Source organism: Eretmochelys imbricata, chromosome 7 (assembly GCF_965152235.1).
Source record: "Eretmochelys imbricata isolate rEreImb1 chromosome 7, rEreImb1.hap1, whole genome shotgun sequence".
NCBI classification, from domain to species: Eukaryota; Metazoa; Chordata; order Testudines; family Cheloniidae; genus Eretmochelys; species Eretmochelys imbricata.
Window position 1 is genome coordinate 83,504,504 of NC_135578.1, and position 18,861 is coordinate 83,523,364.

The following is an 18,861-nucleotide window of genomic DNA, read 5'->3' on the forward strand; positions in this document are numbered from 1 at the left end:
TGCAATGCCACCCAAGGGCTATTCTGGCAGCCAAGGCTCACCAGAGTCCACCAGCATTCTGTTCATGCTGTCACATCTGGTCACCAACAAGCACTATATGTCAGGCTGTGCCAGCTTTACAGCGTAAGCAGGAAGATTCCTCTATGCGAGGGGAATCCCCAAATGTCCATTTAGGTATGTTTTAAAGTCTCCTTTGTGCAGCCCAAGCAGTGCAAAGCAGACATCATGGAGACCAGGATCTGGCCCACAGAATTTAGTAGAGAATTATCTCTGCACTATTGAGTTCAATAGGTTGGTTTAAAATTTTTGTAGAAAAGTTAAAATTCTCTCAAATTCCATGGGATGTTTCCATAAGATCAGTAGCTGGTCCTTGTGTCACAGTGTCCGATGGAAGGTTTCTAGGTTATCTGGAAAAACATCTAAACTTGTAAATATCAAAATGTATGAGCTCATCCTCGAGTTTTGATCTACTTTAACCACAGTTACTGAGCCAATAACCTCACAAAGGCGGACACCTTGACATCAGAACATCATGCTAAAGTTGATGATGTAGTAACCCCACAGGCCTGTGGCTTCACATAAGCCCTGCAAGCTGTGTGCTGATCCAATGATCTCACAGAGGCCTATACCTTGACAAGCTCAAAAAATTAGAGATGATGAGCCAATAACCTTACAAAGCCCTGTACCTCAACATCAGCTAAGTGAAGTAGAGGTTCTGAGCTAGTGGCCTCACAGTTGCCTATCCCTGAACTTCAGGCCAGCCAGCTGGAGTTGCCGAGTCAGTGAGCTCACAAGGGCTTTGCCCAGATGTCAGACATCCAGCATGCTACATGCAAGGACTCCGTGACACGAACCCAGATCTGTAGAGCCTGGGACAGCTGGTAGTCCTACCATGCCACTGGGAGGCCATACAGAGGCACAGCCAAGGAATACTATGGAGAGTAGGCACTGCAGGAAGTGCTGCCCAAAAGCCTTAGATTGACAGTACCCTGCAGCCTGCTGATTAGCCAGGTGCACTATTTAATCCCAGGGGTTGCCACAGGAAGTTGTTTGTAACACCAGACCCTGCTTGAGCTCCTGATCTCCAGCGTCCGACCCCAGCCTGACTCTGACCCGGATTCCTGCCTCTCAGTTCTAACCTGGTGTGACGGTGCCCCCCATAAGGCTTTATGGAAACATGCTTATAGGTGTATATATGACATACCTGGAATATGTTTTATGCTACATACCATGTAACATATCTCTGTAAAGGTTATGATCTACTGGATCTATTCCTCCTATTTGTATGCATGTGTCATTATTGTATTTAGAGTTATGAATATTGACTGTATACTTGTTTGATTTTAAATAACCTTAGAAAGCCATTTGGTCAGCTTCTTTAGAAAGGAACTTGCAAGTTAAGTGCCCAATCAAGAAGCACTTAACAGACAATGGATCTTGGAAGGCTCTAATCCACATAAGAAGTCCACATGAGGACGTTCAAGGTAGCATGTGAACAATGGCTGCTACCTGTGAAAACTGAGTCATGCATGGACATGTGACTTGCCCATGTGACTCCAAAACTCCATCTTGGAGCCGGACTTTGCATAGGAGAGAGGAGGTGGTATCCACCCGCAAGAGAAAGTCTATTTAAACCCCTGGGAGACCCCTCCATTTTGTCTTCAGCTGCCTCAAGAGATAGCCTCTCCACCAACAAGGATACCTGAAAGAAACTGGAACAAAGGACAGTAACTATAGGGGGTGTGAGTGATTACTGGACCCAGACTAGAAGGAGACTAGTCTGTAAAAGGAAGCTTACTGGAATTCTTCTGAAGGTGAGGTTTTTATCTGCATTCAGTTTTCTTACTGTATTAGACATAGACTTGCGTGTTCTATTTTATTTTGCTTGGTAATTCACTTTGTTCTGTCTGTTACTACTTGGAACCACTTAAATCCTACTTTCTGTATTTAATAAAATCACTTTTTACTTATTAATTAACCCAGAGTATGTATTAATACCTGTCGGGGGAGGAGGGGGCAAACAGCTTTGCATATCTCTCTATCAATCAGTGTTATAGAAGGCGAACAATTTATGAGTTTAACCTGTATAAGCTTTATATAGGGTAAAACAGATTTATTTCGAGTTTGGACCCCACAGGGAGTTGGACATCTGAGTGTTAAAGACAGGAACACCTTTTAAGCTGCTTTCAGTTTAAGCCTACAGCTGTTAGGGGACGTGGTTCAGACCTGGGTCTGGGTTTGCAGCAGGCTAGTGGGTCTGGCTCAAACCAGGCAGGGCACTGAAGGCCCAAGCTGCCAGGGCAGGAAAGCAGGGGCAGAAGTAGCCTTGGCACATCAGTTGGCAACCCCAGGGGGGTTTCTGTGATCCAACCCTTCATACCTGGTACTGCCTCTGATCTCCAGTCTTTGACCACGACATGCCCCTGACTCTTGCTTACAGAACCTGTCTCTTGCTATTCCTACAGCTCCTGCCCAGCTACTACTGTCCACTGGCGGACAGACCTCAGCCCAGACGTGACTACTGGGCCAGACCACCTCTGCACTGGTCCATTACTCTACAGATGCTGAGCTACTAATGTTCAAGAACTGCGACTTGAATGCCCAAGTTCCTCTAGAGACTTGGGCCTTCACATCAGACCAGTAAGCTAGACGTGCTGAACCAGTGAACTCAGAGAGGCCTGTAACTTGCCATCAGTTCACATGCAGAGAGATGCTGAACCATATACCAGCAAGCTATCATGGCTTCAGGTCATTCCAGTAAGCCAGCAGTGCTGAACAAGTCCTCACAGAAAGTCTAGTGCCTTGGCATTTTCCCAGCAAGAGGTGCTGAGCCAGAGAGTTCATAGAGGTCCGGGCCATCACATAATTCCAACAACCTAGTGTGTCTGTTCCAGTGATCTCACAGAGACTCTTACTTGGATACAAGCCCAGCACTGAAAAACTGTTGAACCAATAACTTTGTGGAGACTTATGCTTTCCCATCAGATCAGAAAGCTAGAGAGGCCGAGTCAGTGAGCTCAGAGAGACTTGTGCCCTGACATCAGCCCAGCAAGCTATAGATGTTAAAGCAGATGACTCTTAGATATCTGTTCCCCTAAATCTGCCCAGAAAGCTAGAAGTGCTGAGCCATTGTCCTCACAGCTGTCTCTCCCTTGAGATCAGCAGACCACACTCAAGCAGCTTAGCTAGTTTGCTCCTGAACAGTCCACAGGGGCCTGAGCCTTGATGTGTAAAGCTAGAGGTATTGAGCCAATGTCTCGTCATGAATGCAGCAAGCTAGGACTGGGGAACATCAGCTGTGTTCATTTTCCCTGCCCAGAAATATATGATGAACTCAGATATCTAGGTAGGAGCTGCCTTTTGCTGATGCCCCAGTGGCAAGCTCGGTCTCTCCACCTGTATGAAATGCCAGCAAGTGTGCTATATTCTCCTGGGCAAATCTCCCAGCAACAGACAGGTTTCTCATCCAGAGCCAAACACAACTGAAGAGAGAGTTCCAGCAAGAACAACAAAAATACTTTTTTGTTACCTGGCCTCTTTTCATGTTGAAGTTACCCATAGATAGTCAGACTGCACAGTGAAACTCTGGAGTATTCATCTATATTTGCCATTCTATTGTAGCAGCGTCAACCTCAGTTTTTATAGCTGTGTTTGGAATAGGCCCTCCCAACCTGTGAAAGGAGTGTGTAAAACTAGAGTACCCAACAGGTAGCATTGCTTGGCCAACCCTCCCATCCTCTGCTCCTATACCAAACGTTGTAGTTACCCATACACAATATACATTCATCATTTTCACCCTGAAAATGGAACAATCCTAAAGTATGTTGTTGGAGTCCATCCTGACAGCATAAGCAAACAGTTACAACTACTTGAAGATGGCACTATCCCCAATAACATTTAAATGCAGAAGCCAAGATGAAGGGAACTCAGAACCAGAGTCATTTAAAGTATTACCACCATATTCCTCTCCTGAGTTACCTCTTCCATTGGGTATTTGCAAGGCTCCAAAGCATGCAACTTTCCCAGAAACGTGTGCAAAGGCAATACAGCTAATTACAAGGTTGCTCCCTGTCCTGAAATTTGCTAGGCAATCTCAGTTTTCTCAGGTCTGTCTCACATCCTGTAAATCCATCCTGCAGGGCAATTAGACAGTCATGTCTTGATTCTCAGTGATGACATTGTAACCAGGTGAACACATCATGCATAACAGTCTGTGATGATATTCCAGGATGATGTGAAAACACAGATGTCATATAATCAGGCTGCAGCATCATGTGATTATTTGGTCCCTCAAATGTCATACCAGGAGGTGATGTTCCCCATTTCTTACAGCAAAGGAAGGTTCAGGGGTTGTGCATTTTGTTTTTCATTGTATCAAATGGGAGAAATAGGAGTCAAGAACTGCCAGATCCTAATCCCATCATAACATTGATTCCCTCTGGAGTTCTGAGCAGGACACTTAAGGGCCAGTATTTTGTGGTGGGGGATTAAAAGCACCTAAAGTTGCAGACAGTTACTGAGAGGGTTTTCAAAAAGGTCTATCTGGGGTTTTGGGCACCTAAGTACCTTTAATAATCTGGCCTTAACCTCTTGCCCTCATTCCCCCATGTTCCCTTCTATAAAATGGGGATGATGACACCACTTACCTATTTCTTATGAGGATTAATTAGCAAAATGTTTTGGAAGCGATTTTAAGAGTAAAAGCAACTGCTAACTATTGTCACTATATTTGTGGATACTCATAGTATGACAAACTCCATTCCACTTTGAGGCAGATGCAAACACAGCAGCCCCTCCTACCCAATCCTCCCTAATCTCATGCTGAACCATACATTTAATCACAGACAGCTGCACAAATATTTGTCCTGCATTATCATCGAACCGGATCTCAGTTATACATGCAAAGTCAGGGGCCTTGTCCTTCATCAATTCATAGATGGTGATAACCTCATTAGCTACTGACTTTGCATTAAAGGGTATAAGAACAGTGAACAGGAAATTCTGGTCCTCTACAACTTGCCTTCCACAAGGTAAAACCAATGAGACCAGGATTAAACATCTGAGTCCAGGTTTATGCCCCACAGTTTTGTCTTCTACTTTGTCTTCCCTGCTTTCCATCACAGGGATTGAGGGGCCCAAACATCTGCAACCAGTCCCTCCAGCTAGTTCATAGCTCCTGCAACTTCACCCATTTCAAAACAGACCTTCCTTGTCCCCTGTGCTGCCACTACCCACTTCTTGTTTGCCAGTAAGAAGTCTCTGCCATGGCTTTAGGCCGGCAGCCCTGTGGCTGGGTGATCCCCCCTCCTTTCCTCTCTTTAAACCAGCCTCTTGTCATGCACATCATAGAGTACCTAATATTCCTGCACTTCACTCATTTCTCTATTGTCCTTCAATTTCTTCTCCGCTGCCTAGCAAATGCAATTGCTTTTGTATTCTTCATATTTGTGTTTTATATTCCCCCTCCAATTCTCCCCCTCCCTAGTTCTGCAGTGCGTGTGTGTGTGTTTCATTACTTCTGGGTGAAATAACTGACGAGGGGGATCAGTCCACCTGAAAATTGCTCTCCCTGGACTTAAATGAAACAGATGGGCATTGATGGTGTTTTCAGAGAAATTAATCAGCCTGGACTGGCGGCAGTGCCAGGAGCTCCATAGGCCCAATCTAGCCTAATGAATTCCAAGCTCTCTGTCTTAATAGCTCCTGACAAGACTAATTTACTCATGTAAGTGATTAGAGAGGGAATGATCTCTTTAATTGTTGCTTAAGACTCTTTTAGGCATCACATGAGGGAAGAGGAGGCTGTTAATTTCTAGTCAAGTAAGCGAGAATACAGGGGGCTTTTTTGGGAGGGAAGAGGTTAACAAAGAGAAGGGAATGATGCAGATATTTAGGCACTTCCTCCCCACTCCCTCCCCCATATAGGGTATTCCAAGTTGGGTGCAGTTTGGAGGACATTTGTCCTGCCTATGGATGACTGAATTCACTGTCCTGATGACAGAGGGTTACCTTTGGAATCAACTGAACATCTGAAAAAGTATCCATTCAAAGATTCAGCCTACAGTTTGGTTTCTGTTGCACGAGTGCAGCTATTGGAATGATTACTGTATTCTTTAGTAAGTCTCCATCAGTAGCATTCTTGCCTGAGAGTGTCACAACGTCACAGGTTCAAATCCCCCACACCGTAATTTCATGTCTAGTAGTAACACCTCAATGTGGGAGAAGAGGATATTGCAGCACTGCTATGCTGTCCTTTGCATGCAACATTAAAGCAAGGTCCCTCATGCCCACTGCTGGTAGAATTTAAAGATACCATGACAGTGCTGAGTAAGTAGCTGGGGTAACCATGATCAAAATTCCCACAGGAAATACAGGTTCCAATATCCAAGATGGTGTGTCAACTCTTGCCAAGTATATAATGACAGCTGTGTTTGTCTATAGTCACTGCAGGCCCTATTTATGTAGCTCCTTGTATAGCATTTGGGAGTCCATGAGTATAATGTGCACTTTATCATTCACTACTGGGGGGCTGTGTTTCTGACACTGTGGTGAAATATCTGCTTCCAGCTAGTTGTGCCCCAGTCCAGGACATTTATGGTTTCCAGACAACGTTTTTTAATTTGAGAAATGAATGCTGGGGGTGGGGGGGCAGGAGAGGGGAGAGAGAAAAAAGAAAACAACTGCTAGACCAGGGAGGACAATCAAAATTCTGTTTTGTGAAGGATTGAGATATTTGTCTTCATTCCAGTCAGGAACAAAACTTGAAATTTTCAAAAAATTCTCCATAAAAGAATTTAAAAAAAAAATGTTGTTTTGGACTGATTAAAAAATTTCATTTTGATTTTGCTTTGCAAAACCATGCAAAATAAAAATTTAGATGTGAAAAATCATTTCAAAATGAAGAAAAAAGTAAAAATGTTTCATTTCGATGTTGTCAAGACATCTTGTTTTGATATTAGAAGAAAAAATGTGAAAAAAGTTCTGACAAATTTGGAGCAAAATCTACACAATTTCGTAAACTGTTTCAACTTCAGTAGAACCATATTCTCCATCAGAAAACATTCCATCATCGTTTTTCCAGTCAGCTCCACCTACCAGCTCCATTTACTCCATGTAGCTGCTTTCTTCATCAGAAGTTTCTCTGGGGCAAATTCCATAGTGATTGTATTTGAAGGGGATAAAAATTAGAGGGGTAGCAAATACACAGGAAGATAGAAATAATCTGTAAAATGATCTACAGATATTAGTGCTTCAGTAGAAGCTGAAGATAAAGTACATGCAAATAAACCAAGTCCTACACAAGCAGAGCAAGTAGAACTGCACAGATACAAAACAGCAGGACATCATCATATTTAAATGATTTTTTTCTTGTTTCCTTTATGCCATCTTCATCTAGCTTTTTCACAGGTTGTGAAAGGAGGTGCCCATTAATATCCATTTTAAGAGGTCATCCACCATATGAAGAAGTTTGAGATTCATGGCAGACCAAGAATCACAAAGACCAAATTCTGTTCTGTTGCACTGCATTACAAACCACTGATAGGCACGGCTACTGACAATGCTAACCGTCACACCTAGGGCTCACATTCCTCCACGGTATTGACTCTTTCAGTGGTCCTGTTGGGATCCTGGAAGTGGGCGGGCAGAAGCCCACCCACTGTGAAAGGACCTCCCCCAACATAAGGGGAGGATCCACAAGGTCCGGAATCTCAAGTAATTACAGGGGACAACTAAAGATATAACAGGGATGGGTGTGAGGTCACAGAACCTAACAGGGACACCGAGCAGAGAACCCCAGACAGCGCCCACTGCTCCTTGAAGGTGTCAAGGGAGCCAGCGAACACTGCCCAGAGGAATTCCACCCGAATATATGAGCGGACGGAGGATTGGAAATAGGCCTCATTCAGTGGGAGCAGGCAGCTATTCTGTTTCATGAGGTGCTATGTTTCAGACAGACTACAACACCCACTGCATGCTTTTGTCTGGACCATCACCAAATTAAAACTGGTCCTAAAATACATAGCTCTGATTTGCTAAAAGTCAAGTGACCATCTTTACTTGGATCCGGCCAGTCCTCTGTGAATTTGGGGAAGGATCATCTTAGAGCAGTGATCTCCAAACTGTGAGGGGCATAAAGGAACTTTGGGGGGAGGTGTGTGAAAGGCCTGGGCCAGCCCCCACTGGGGGCAAGGAAGACGCACCATGCTTCTAGCCCTGGTCTGCCCCCAAGCCCATTCAATCCCCTTCAGTGCCAAGTCACACACTGCCCCCAGGTCCAGCTCTGCCTTCAGCCCAAGCTCGGCTGCTGAGGAAACCTTGGCTATGCAGTATTGGGGAGGGTTCGGGGGTGCACGGCAGACAGATTCTGTTAATGGTAATGGGGAGGTGCAACTGGAAAAGTTTGTGCACCACTGTCTTAGAGCTTCTCAAGCAAGGTTGTCCCAGGTCCATAGGCTCTCTAGGCATATTCCAGAAGGGCTTTGCCACTGTCCCAGAAAATTTATAAATGAAGTGCAACACCATAGGCTGTGGGCAAGACTCAATTTGAGGGGCCTGAGGTCATGGACCCACAGGATCTGTGCTAATACCCATCTTTTAAACAGTCTCTTGGAGCAACCCCTTTAGTGTGGAAGACCTCCAAGGGGTCCCACTCCTTTCCTCAGCATAGGCCAGGCAGCCTCACCGCCTTGCAAGTGAGCATCTGGGCTCCAGCACTTCTGTTTCACGCTGTGATTTCTGCTCAGCGAGTCCAGATGAAATAGACTCTTGATAGAGACTTGTACACTCTTCCGTGACTAATGCACCTCAGCAGGTATTTACAGTGACACTCAAGCAGTGTTTTCAAAACAGAGTAGGATTTATTAGACAGCTGGCACACAGCACTGGAAGTCCCTAGGTTAGCACAGAGAAATAAAGGTTAAAGTATAGTCCATTCTGGCCGAACCAGCACAAACTACCAGCCAGGTTACAGTGGATCACGTCTTTGGCTCTGTCAGGGAAGGGTAACCACCTTTCTGTATACAGTGCTATAAAATCCCTGCTGGCTAGAAGCAACATCCAGTTTACCTGTAAAGGGTTAAGAAGCTCAGCTAACCTGGCTGGCACCTGACCCAAAGGACCAATAAGGGGACAAGATACTTACAAATCTTGGAGGGGGGGGAGGAGGTTTTTGTTTGTGCTCTTTGTTTACATGTTTCAGAGTAACAGCCATTACAGCAGGAGAGTGAATTTGTGTGGGGGGGTGGAGGGTGAGAAAACCTGGATTTGTGCTGGAAATGGCCTAACCTGACGATTACTTTAGATAAGCTATTACCAGCAGGACAGTGGGGTGGGAGGAGGTATTGTTTCATATTCTCTGTGTATATATAAAGTCTGCTGCAGTTTCCACGGTATGCATCTGATGAAGTGAGCTGTAGCTCACGAAAGCTCATGCTCAAATAAATCGGTTAGTCTCTAAGGTGCCACAAGTACTCCTTTTCTTTTTGTTTACATGGTTGTTCTCTCTTGGGGCTGAGAGAGGTCAGACAGAAATCCATCTTCTCCAACCCATCCTAATCCAAGTCTCCAATATTGCAACCAGTATAGGTAAGCCAGGCAAGGGGGATTAGTTTATCTTTTGTTTTATGTGAATTTTTTCTGTGTTAAGAGGGAGGTTTATTCCTGTTTTCTGTAACTTTAAGGTTTTGCCCACAGGGAAATCCTCTGTGTTTTGAATCTGAATACCCTGTAAAGTATTTTCCATCCTGATTTTACAGAGATGATTTTTACCTTTCTTTTTTTTTTAATAAAATCCTTCTTTTAAGAACTGGACTGATTTTTCCATTGTTCCAAGATCCAGGGGTTTCGGTCTTTGATGATTTTGGAACCAATTGGTTAGGATATTATTCTCAAGCCTCCCCAGGAAAGGCGGTGTCTAGGGCTTGGGGGGATATTTTGCGGGAAGACATCTCCAAGTGGGCTCTTTCCCTGTTCTTTGTTTGAAACGCTTGGTGGTGGCAACATACGGTTCAAGGACAAGGCAAAGTTTGTGCCGTGGGGAAGTTTTTAACCTAAGCTGGTAAGAATAAGCTTAGGGGGTCTTTCATGCGGGTCCCCACATCTTTACCCTAGAGTTCAAAGTGGGGAAGGAACCTTGACAGCTCTGCCTCTCTCTCTCTGATTCCTTTGCAGCCAGCTTCCTCCAGGAGACAACTTCTTATTCCCTGCCTGTGTCTCAGTCTTTTGTTCTCAAGCTGGAGTCTCTGCTCAGTTTCCCTGCTGAGAGGTGGGGGGCAAACCTCCTTCCTCTTGCTCTGTGGGTTTTAGATGTCACTCTTTCGTCATTGGGACTTTTCCATTGTCTTTTGGGGATTCTGCATCGATATGAGTCACTTTCAGCATGTTCCAGCCAGTCCCTGAACAGCCCTATTCGCTGCGGCCCAGACAGCAGGGTGACATCCTCGCTCACCTCATGTCCTGCTCTGCCCTGAAGAGCAGACCTCACACTCTTAACTGTGCAAAGCGCAGAGGGAAACTGAGGCACACAGGATTCATAAAAATATTACAGAAAATTCCCACTTCACGACAGGTCCTCAGAACAACTGAATACAAAATTGACGTCTCTCCCTGAGGTGGTTGGAAAGACCTAATTCTGGTGATCTGTGCTGTTTTAATCTCTTCACACAAGCACCCTTGACTGGGGTCCCCCATAAATTTTGAAAGCCCAGCTGATGTTTCAGTAGCTGCTAGATTCCTGCTGCATGAATCTGCAGTGTATAAGTGAGAGGAAGGATGGAACAGGCAGGGGAAGGAGGCAGTGTAAATGGGCCCCCGATAAGATCACAGCTATTAGCCTGCAGATGGAGGCCCAGACCCACAGTCATGCACACACTGGGCTTACAATCAATTTCTTCAGCATTAAAAGCCAGCCACCAGCCCTGATTGAAGAGCACAAGTTTAATGGACTGAGAGTCTGGAAAGAGGCCAAGAAAGCCCCGATCAATTTCTACATTTACTAAAACTGATCACTAGCAAAACAAATAAATAAAATAAAAAGCTATATCTGTCAATCAAAAAATTGCCAGTTTTTTCCAAGGGCACTATACAAAAAAAATCTCTTCTCTACCCAAACTCTCACCTCTTTCGTGACTGACTCTGGCAGCCAGATTGAGTGACTGGGTGTGCACGTGCACATTTGGGGAGTGGGGGAAGGGAGTTACTACTGTCCAAAAAAAGCCTCTCACGGACTTTACACTTCTTCTAGCCTCCCTGACCTAACTAATGTCTCTCTCTCTCATTCCCCCACCTCAATTTCTTGTAACTGCTTCTGTGAAAGCTTCTAGGATTTGTTTACTTGCTGCAATGGGAAGCAGGAAAGGAGAGGGAAGTAGGCAACAAGTGACAAGAAGCCCAGGGGAAGTATTGGCTTATTAGTACCGACAGCCAGCTGCGACCTGACATCGTCGTCACTGACAAGGCTCAGAAAAAGATCATCCTCGTCGACATCACAATCTCCTTTGAGAACAGGACCCCGGCCTTTTGCAAAGCCCGAGCTCATAAGCTGGAAAAGTACGCGCCCCTGGCCAACACCCTGAGAGCGAAGGGCTACGAGGTGCAGATGGATGTCCTGATCGTCAGAGCCCTGGGCGCTTGGGACCCCTGCAACGAGCGTGTGCTGCGGACCTGCAGGATCGGTCGACGCTACGCACAGCTCATGAGGCGCCTCATGGTCTCAGACACCATCCAGTGGTCCAGGGACATCTACATCGAACACATCACCGGCCACCAACAGTACCAGGAGGCATGAGCCAGAGCGACATCGTGCATCCACTATGAGAAAGGGACCAAGAGACTTTTTCCTTTGGACCATATGAACTGGAACCATAAACTCACTGAACGTTAAATCTCACCAAATGAGGGTCAATCCATCCTCATCATCGTATCAACTCACTATACTCCACACCTGAACATAGTCATTATATGAACAACATACCCTCATATCTCAATGTCTGTACTTTCACCTGATAACTTTTTACCCCCAATTGGGGATATTGCAGACTATGTATTCCTTATGCCATCCGATCTTAAACTGAACTTCGCACCCCTTGATAATCTGTATGTTATTCCCCGATTACCAGAAACTTCTACGCTTAAACTCTGTACCGTTCACTTTTTTTAAACATCATCTTAAAAATTTTAAATTGATTGTATTACAACAGCACCTAGAATCCTTACTCATGAACCAGGACCCCATTGTGCTAGGCACTCACATTTATTTTACTGTACTATCTATGGAAAGCCAGCCAAAATAAGAGAGAGAGACTGAGGCAATCTGAGACCACACATGCAGTTTGTATAGTACACAACATTATTTTAGTATAAAGTGCAACTAGGCTACAACCCATTTCCATGGGTAATTTTTCCTCCTCTGGCCCCTCTCACAGTGGTTCTAGTTATGAGCTACAATTTTATTTAAGAGTCTATTTCCATCCCCTAATGCCTTTAGATAACTCTCACTAGCACCCAGGACTCCGATCCTCTGTTGCCCTCCACCTAAGCTGGTGCAAAGTGGGTGTCAGACACTATCCTTCTGGTCTGGTAACAGTTTACACTGTGCACCGGTGCAAGTGAATAAACATGTTGCTGGGCAACGAAGAACTGGGCCCCCAAGTGTCCCGAGCTCGCTGCTGCGGCTTGGCCTGTCAGAGTACTGTACTGAGCTCTCCCTGGGCGATGCCACTTTGAGAGTGGAGGGCATTCAGCACTTTTTCCAAGATCAGATCCTTGCTCTGGAAGATTTCAGGGCAGAAAGGCATCCCCCTCCTCCCTTGTTTGCATATAAAGCCAATCCAGCTTCCCTACAGGAGAGAAGGCACACAGGATCTGGTGGAGGATGAGCCACACAGTTTGGTATCCTGAATCAATAGCTTAATCAAACAGACATCACACACTTCCCAAGGGAATGCTGCATATTTTCCCCCACTTCTTTTCTTTTGAAAAAAGTTCCATTGTCCCAGGTGGTCTGGATTTTTTCCCCAGTTGGGCAACTTCAAACATACTTCATAGCCCATGTGATGGGTGCCTGTTAGCCATTCTGTGTTCTTCCTCCTCCTCCCTCCCCCGTCGCTTTCACACACCCCAAACAGGCCTGGAAACACAATGCAATCTGCTCATTAACGTAAGTGAGGCACACTCACCCACGGGAGTATCCTCATTGATCAGCAGGTACGTGTCAAAGAAATAGTTGATGAAGTATGGCAGCCGATTGCTCAGACCTGAAAGGATGAAGAAGAAAAATAAGGTTTTCAATTTATTTTATCCTATTTCATTTGATTGGAAGGAGGTTGTGGTAGAGGAGTGCTTGGAACAAACAGCTGGCAGTGCCCTGGGGTCAGCCCTAACTCTCCTCGAGGCTGGCAGCAAGTCATTCAGTCTTCCTGTGCCTTAAATCAGCACAGCTTGAGGGACTCACCTGGTCCCATTCCTCACCCAACTGCCTGTATAGCAGACAGGGTCACACTGTATGCAGTAAAAAGAATGAGGAGTACTTGTGGTACCTTAGAGACTAAAAGAAAAGGAGTACTTGTGGCACCTTAGAGACTAACCAATTTATTTGAGCATGAGCTTTCGTGAGCTACAGCTCACTTCATCTGATGAAGTGAGCTGTAGCTCACGAAAGCTCATGCTCAAATAAATTGGTTAGTCTCTAAGGTGCCACAAGTACTCCTTTTCTTTTTGCGAATACAGACTAACACGGCTGCTACTCTGAAACCTTAGAGACTAACAAATTTGCAGTGTAGCTGTAGCCATGGTGGCCCCAGGATATTAGAAAGGAAAGGTGGGTGAGGTAATATCTTTTATTGCACCAACTTCTGCTGGTGAGAGAGACAAGCTTTCGAGCTTACACAGAGCTCTCTGGTCAGGTCTGGGAAAGGTACCCCCAGAGTCACAACTAAATGCAAATTTATTTGAGCATAAGCTTTTGTGAGCTACAGCTCACTTCATCGGATGCTAAATGCAAGGGGAAGCAGATTGTTTAGCATAAGTACAGGTTTCAGAGTAGCAGCTGTGTTAGTCTGTATTCGCAAAAAGAACAGGAGTACTTGTGGCACCTTAGAGACTAACAAATTTATTTGAGCATAAGCTGTAGCTCACGAAAGCTTATGCTCAAATAAATTTGTTAGTCTCTAAGGTGCCACAAGTACTCCTGTTCTTTTAGCATAAGTAGTTAGCACATACTGTAAGGGACCATTCACGGTAGAGTGCCCCGTTAACACCTCTGCAGTCATAGGACACAGATCACTCTATATCTGACCTCTCAGTCCCCATCCTCAAAGGAAACCAACACAATACTTTCAACAGATGAGCCTGGGAGCTTACATTTATTATTCTGCTAGGCACAAAAAATCATGGGCTGAACAGAGGCACTGGATTTATGGGTTTTGTCCTATGACTGCAGAGGTGTTAACAGGGTACTCTACCTGTGTAAGCTCAACCAACAGAAATTGGTCCAATAAAAGAGACTACCTCACCCACCATGTCTCTCTAGGGTTACGCTGTCTCATTCCTGAGAAACAAATAGGGCCCATTATTGAATTGGTTTTCATGGTTCCATGTCTGAACCAGAAGCTGCTCAACAAAGTGGGAAGCTTCATTTTACACATAGGGTGTTCAGCTATCCCAACAGGGGGAATTGCAGAGATACTTAAGCCTAGTCTACACCTAAAACTTACCTTGACCTAGCTACATTGCTCAGGGCTGTGAAAAATGTCAATGCCCTGTGCGATGTAATTAGGTCAACCTAACTCCTACTGTAGAAGCAGCTTCCTTAGACCTAGTTGCCACCTCTCGGAGAGGTGGATTTACTACAGCCGCAGAGAAAACCCTTCCGTCGCTGTAGTGTCTACACTGTAGCCATGTAGCTGCAGGTGTAGTATCTGGAGTGTAGATAGACCCTGAGACACCGTGCAGAGGAAATTAATGACAGGAGAGGAAGGGATGGTAAGGACATGAAGTGGGCCAGGAGTCTTTTGATTCAGTTGCGTCTCTCCCCTGCCCCGGGGGCTCGGATGAGGATGCAGAGTAGATAAAGCACTAAAGCAGCCCGGAACAAAACAGAGGGAAGAACACCCTCGCAGCCCAAACCTGTCACTGCGCTGCTGCTGACTCAGACCAGATTGATTTAAGAGGGGCGCAGAGGCCGAGACTCAGAATGCAGCCAGTGACCAGGGCCTTTCTGCAGGGTGAAGGCGGCACGAGCAGAAGCACAGGGGTGGGAGACAGCAATTATTGTTTTCGCGCATGATTAACCTCTCGCATTGTTCCCATGGCTGAGAGCCTTTTGCCTCATCAGCCTTAATGCTGCCAAAGCACCACTTTCCCCCCTTCGCGCCGTTATAATTGCCTCCTTTCGCCTTTAATAATGAAGCTCAGTTATTTCAACTCCCTGTTTACTTTGTGAGAGCGAGGCTGAGAGCACGTGTGCCCGTCCCCAGAACCATAGTGGTTGCCACCCCATGGGCTGAGGCTCATTAGCTCTGAGAAAGTTCAGGTCAAACCATGTGGACCAACAACTGCTGCCCGAGCAGTGGGAAAGATTAACTATTGCGGATTTATCATGGGAGCAAGGGCAGAGGTGGGATGCAAGGTGGCAGGAGAGAAGTGCAGCAGGTTTCCAAGAGGGCCTAGTGCATTTGACAGATGGGTTTCCCTTGATTTCCAGCCAGGGCTGAAATAGCCAGTACACTCACTTATTAAAAGATGCAGTTTAACTGCCAGACAGCAAACACTATTGAACAAGGGAAGTGGAGATTTTAATTGGCCTGTCAGAAGTGTTTTGCATCTGATTTCTGTGGGTTCCAGTTTCTGGCTCACCTGGAAAGCAGGGGTGAGTGACTGCAGGAGTCAGGTTCTGTATACAATGTCCGGCTGCCTCTTGGAGCACAGTGCAGTCTGACCCGGAGGCAATTACCAAACCAGCAGGGGCCAACTCAGCCAGTCCAGATCATTGCCTCAAATGTTAGCCCAGCCCTATTAGAAAAGCCAAGGAAATGCCACAGATGCCATCCAGGGGGAAGGATGAGCATGGCCCAGGATTGAGACAGAACAGGTCTGGGTTCAATTTCCTGGCTGTGCACAGACTGCCTGTATAACCTCCTATCCATCACTCTCTCTGTGCCTCAGCTCCCCATCTTTAAAAACAGGAACAATTATACTTTCGTTCTACTACTTTGCCTGTTTATTCTGAAAGCTCTTCAGGGCCACCTAGCACACCAGGGCCTGTATCTTGGTTAGGGTCTTCAGGCACTATTGGAAAACAAAGTAATAGAGATTTCCCTCAAAGTCACTTTACACACTGAAACTAGGTCTTATCGAACAGCAGCTAAAGACTGGTGAGGAAGTGCTGGAGGATGGGTCATAGTGCCTTTGAATAGTTCTCCTGCCTTTGAATTTCCTGCACTGTCCTCTGCCCCATGGCCCATTAGTTTTGCATGGTCCCAGTCAATTCCATGCTGAAATATGAATTTGTGAATGTGTGAAGTAGCCACATTGCGTAAGCAGTATTGCTAATGCCAGGTATTCAAAAATCATGAGTCAGACACCCCAAAATCATGAGATCTTTGTAAATAATATATTTAAGGATGTTTTATTTGCCTTCTGGTGTTTGAACCTTTAGGGGTCCACATTTTCAAACTCTCCTCCTTGACCGGGAGGGCTAGAAAGATTCTTTTGTTGTTGTTTTGCAGGAAGAGGGGGCTTAAAAAAGGAAAGCTGAAATTCTCACTAGTGCCATGACTCCAGGAGCTGAGGCTTTAAGGAAGGTAAGTCTTGTGACAAAACCACAAGAGTTGGCAACCCTGTAAGGAGCTGCAAGGCAGGGAACTGGAATGCAGGGTGCTGCAGTAAACACCAGGCCCTGGTGGCTGCTGTGTTAAACTTATATCAGGTTTAAATAAAAATAATTTTGTAGTGTTAAATACAAGCTCTCCATGCCTTCCTAGGGAGGACCCCACAGGCAGGAGCTTGCATTCAGAAGAACATAGGGCCAGATGGCTAAAGAGAAACCAACAGGGAGGTTGCCTTGACAGCCATGCTGAGCCCATCAAATCCTGGCTGTGTATATCTGAGACAGGTGGATAGACAGAAGCATACGTCTCAGGAGCACGTTGGAGCCTGCAGACTAGAGCCTACCCATCAGGCACCCAAAAAAGCCAGGCCTGGAGAGTTCACCTTTGGGGATTGATATTTCTTTGCTGGAAAACTCAAGAGAGAATACCATGAAATTCTGGGCATTTCATTGTCAGACGATAGTGACAACGAAATTGAGAAGAGGAACAGAACTTCCACTCTCCAACAAGCCAACTGCTAATTCAGCAGAGAATGGCTGTGAAGAACCGTCTTCCTGCAAAGCTTATCAACAGCTTACACTTTCTTTCCTAGCTCTTGCCTGCTTCCTCAACACTCTGTTCACTAGCATCCCAGCATCCTGGCAGCGGGGGACGTTTCAACACACTCAGTTGCCACCCAAGGATCATTAATGCCCTCTAGTTGCATGGACTAGCAAGGCCACACTCATTTTGAGACAAGAGCGTCCTGCTTGTGCACCAAATTCACCTTTCTGCACTTTTCTTGGCTTCACCTTCCTCCTGGATGTCCCTTAGGGAAAAGTAGAAGGTAATAAAACAATTATACCTTTTCTATAGGGTTTTTGAACAACTCTGTAGAGAAGTGACTCTGCTATAAAATTCTACAGGACAGTTACAAAAACCCTATGTAAGTAACAGAGAAGAATATCCTTACTGTAAGTATTTTCCATGGAACCCGAATAAGTTTCTATAGAAATGTATTCATTTCATCTCAAATTTGATGGGACTCATTCTTAAGGGAGAAACCTCCAGGCTCTATGCTAGCTGCACACACAAGATGAAAGGAGAGCTGTGTGCTTAGATCCCTTATACATTTGCATGACTCTGAACTTGGAGGCTCATGGCCTCCATTTCCCCCAACCACCCCAGCTCCTTATCTCCACGGGCCCACTTCTCGATGGCTGATCTGTACTAGAGACATTCTACAGCTGAAGTATCTGTTGTTCCCTGGTGCTCTCGCAACAAACAATGCCTGCTACACTGACAGCCACCTCAGTCAGTGGGGACTGAACCTAGGATCGTCAGCACTGCAGTCTCACTCCAAAAAACAAACAAAATAAACCACCACCTCACAGGACTCTACTACTGAGAACTCCGTTAGCTATGAATAGCAGCTATAGAGTCACTAGGGCCAGCCACCAGAGGGAGACAGGATCCTCATTACACTGCTCCTACATGCTCCCAAAATACCTGTGAAACCAGTTACAAGAAAACATTTATCTCTCCCCAACTAGTATCTTGGTTCTCACCTCAGGTGGCTACCCTAGATCAAGTCTTTCCATTGGCTGATCAGTAGTGATGTCATAGTTTGTGAGCTTACAACAACATCCATGAAGTGTTGATAGGAGTAGGAGGTATAAACACTGGGTACTCTGTCCTGCCAGTAGAAGAGGTTGGCAAACTGACACAGATGCTGGCCTTAGCCTGGTGGAGAAGATAGGAAGGAGCAGGGAAGGGTTGCCACTTAACCAGAGAGAAGTACTGGTTTCATAGAATCATAGAATATCAGGGTTGGAAGGGACCTCAGGAGGTCATCTAGTCCAAACCCCTGCTCAAAGCAGGACCAATCTCCAACTAAATCATCCCAGCCAAGGCTTTGTCAACCTGACCTTAAAAACCTCTAAGGAAGGAGATTCCATCACCTCCCTAGGTAACCCATTCCAGTGCTTCACCACCCTCCTAGTGAAAAAGTTTTTCCTAATATCCAACCTAAACCTCCCCCGCTGTAACTTGAGAC

General features: G+C 45.5%; 1 protein-coding gene across 1 annotated transcript in view; it reads right to left on the bottom strand.

Moving 5' to 3' along the window:
• CDH23 (cadherin related 23) overlaps positions 1–18,861 on the bottom strand; it is a 498,190-nt gene that overhangs the window by 452,649 nt on the left and 26,680 nt on the right. Inside the window, exon 3 of the mRNA XM_077821918.1 lies at positions 13,176–13,253. Within this exon, the coding sequence (XP_077678044.1) occupies positions 13,176–13,253 (78 nt within the window). The remainder of the gene's footprint in view (positions 1–13,175; positions 13,254–18,861) is intronic.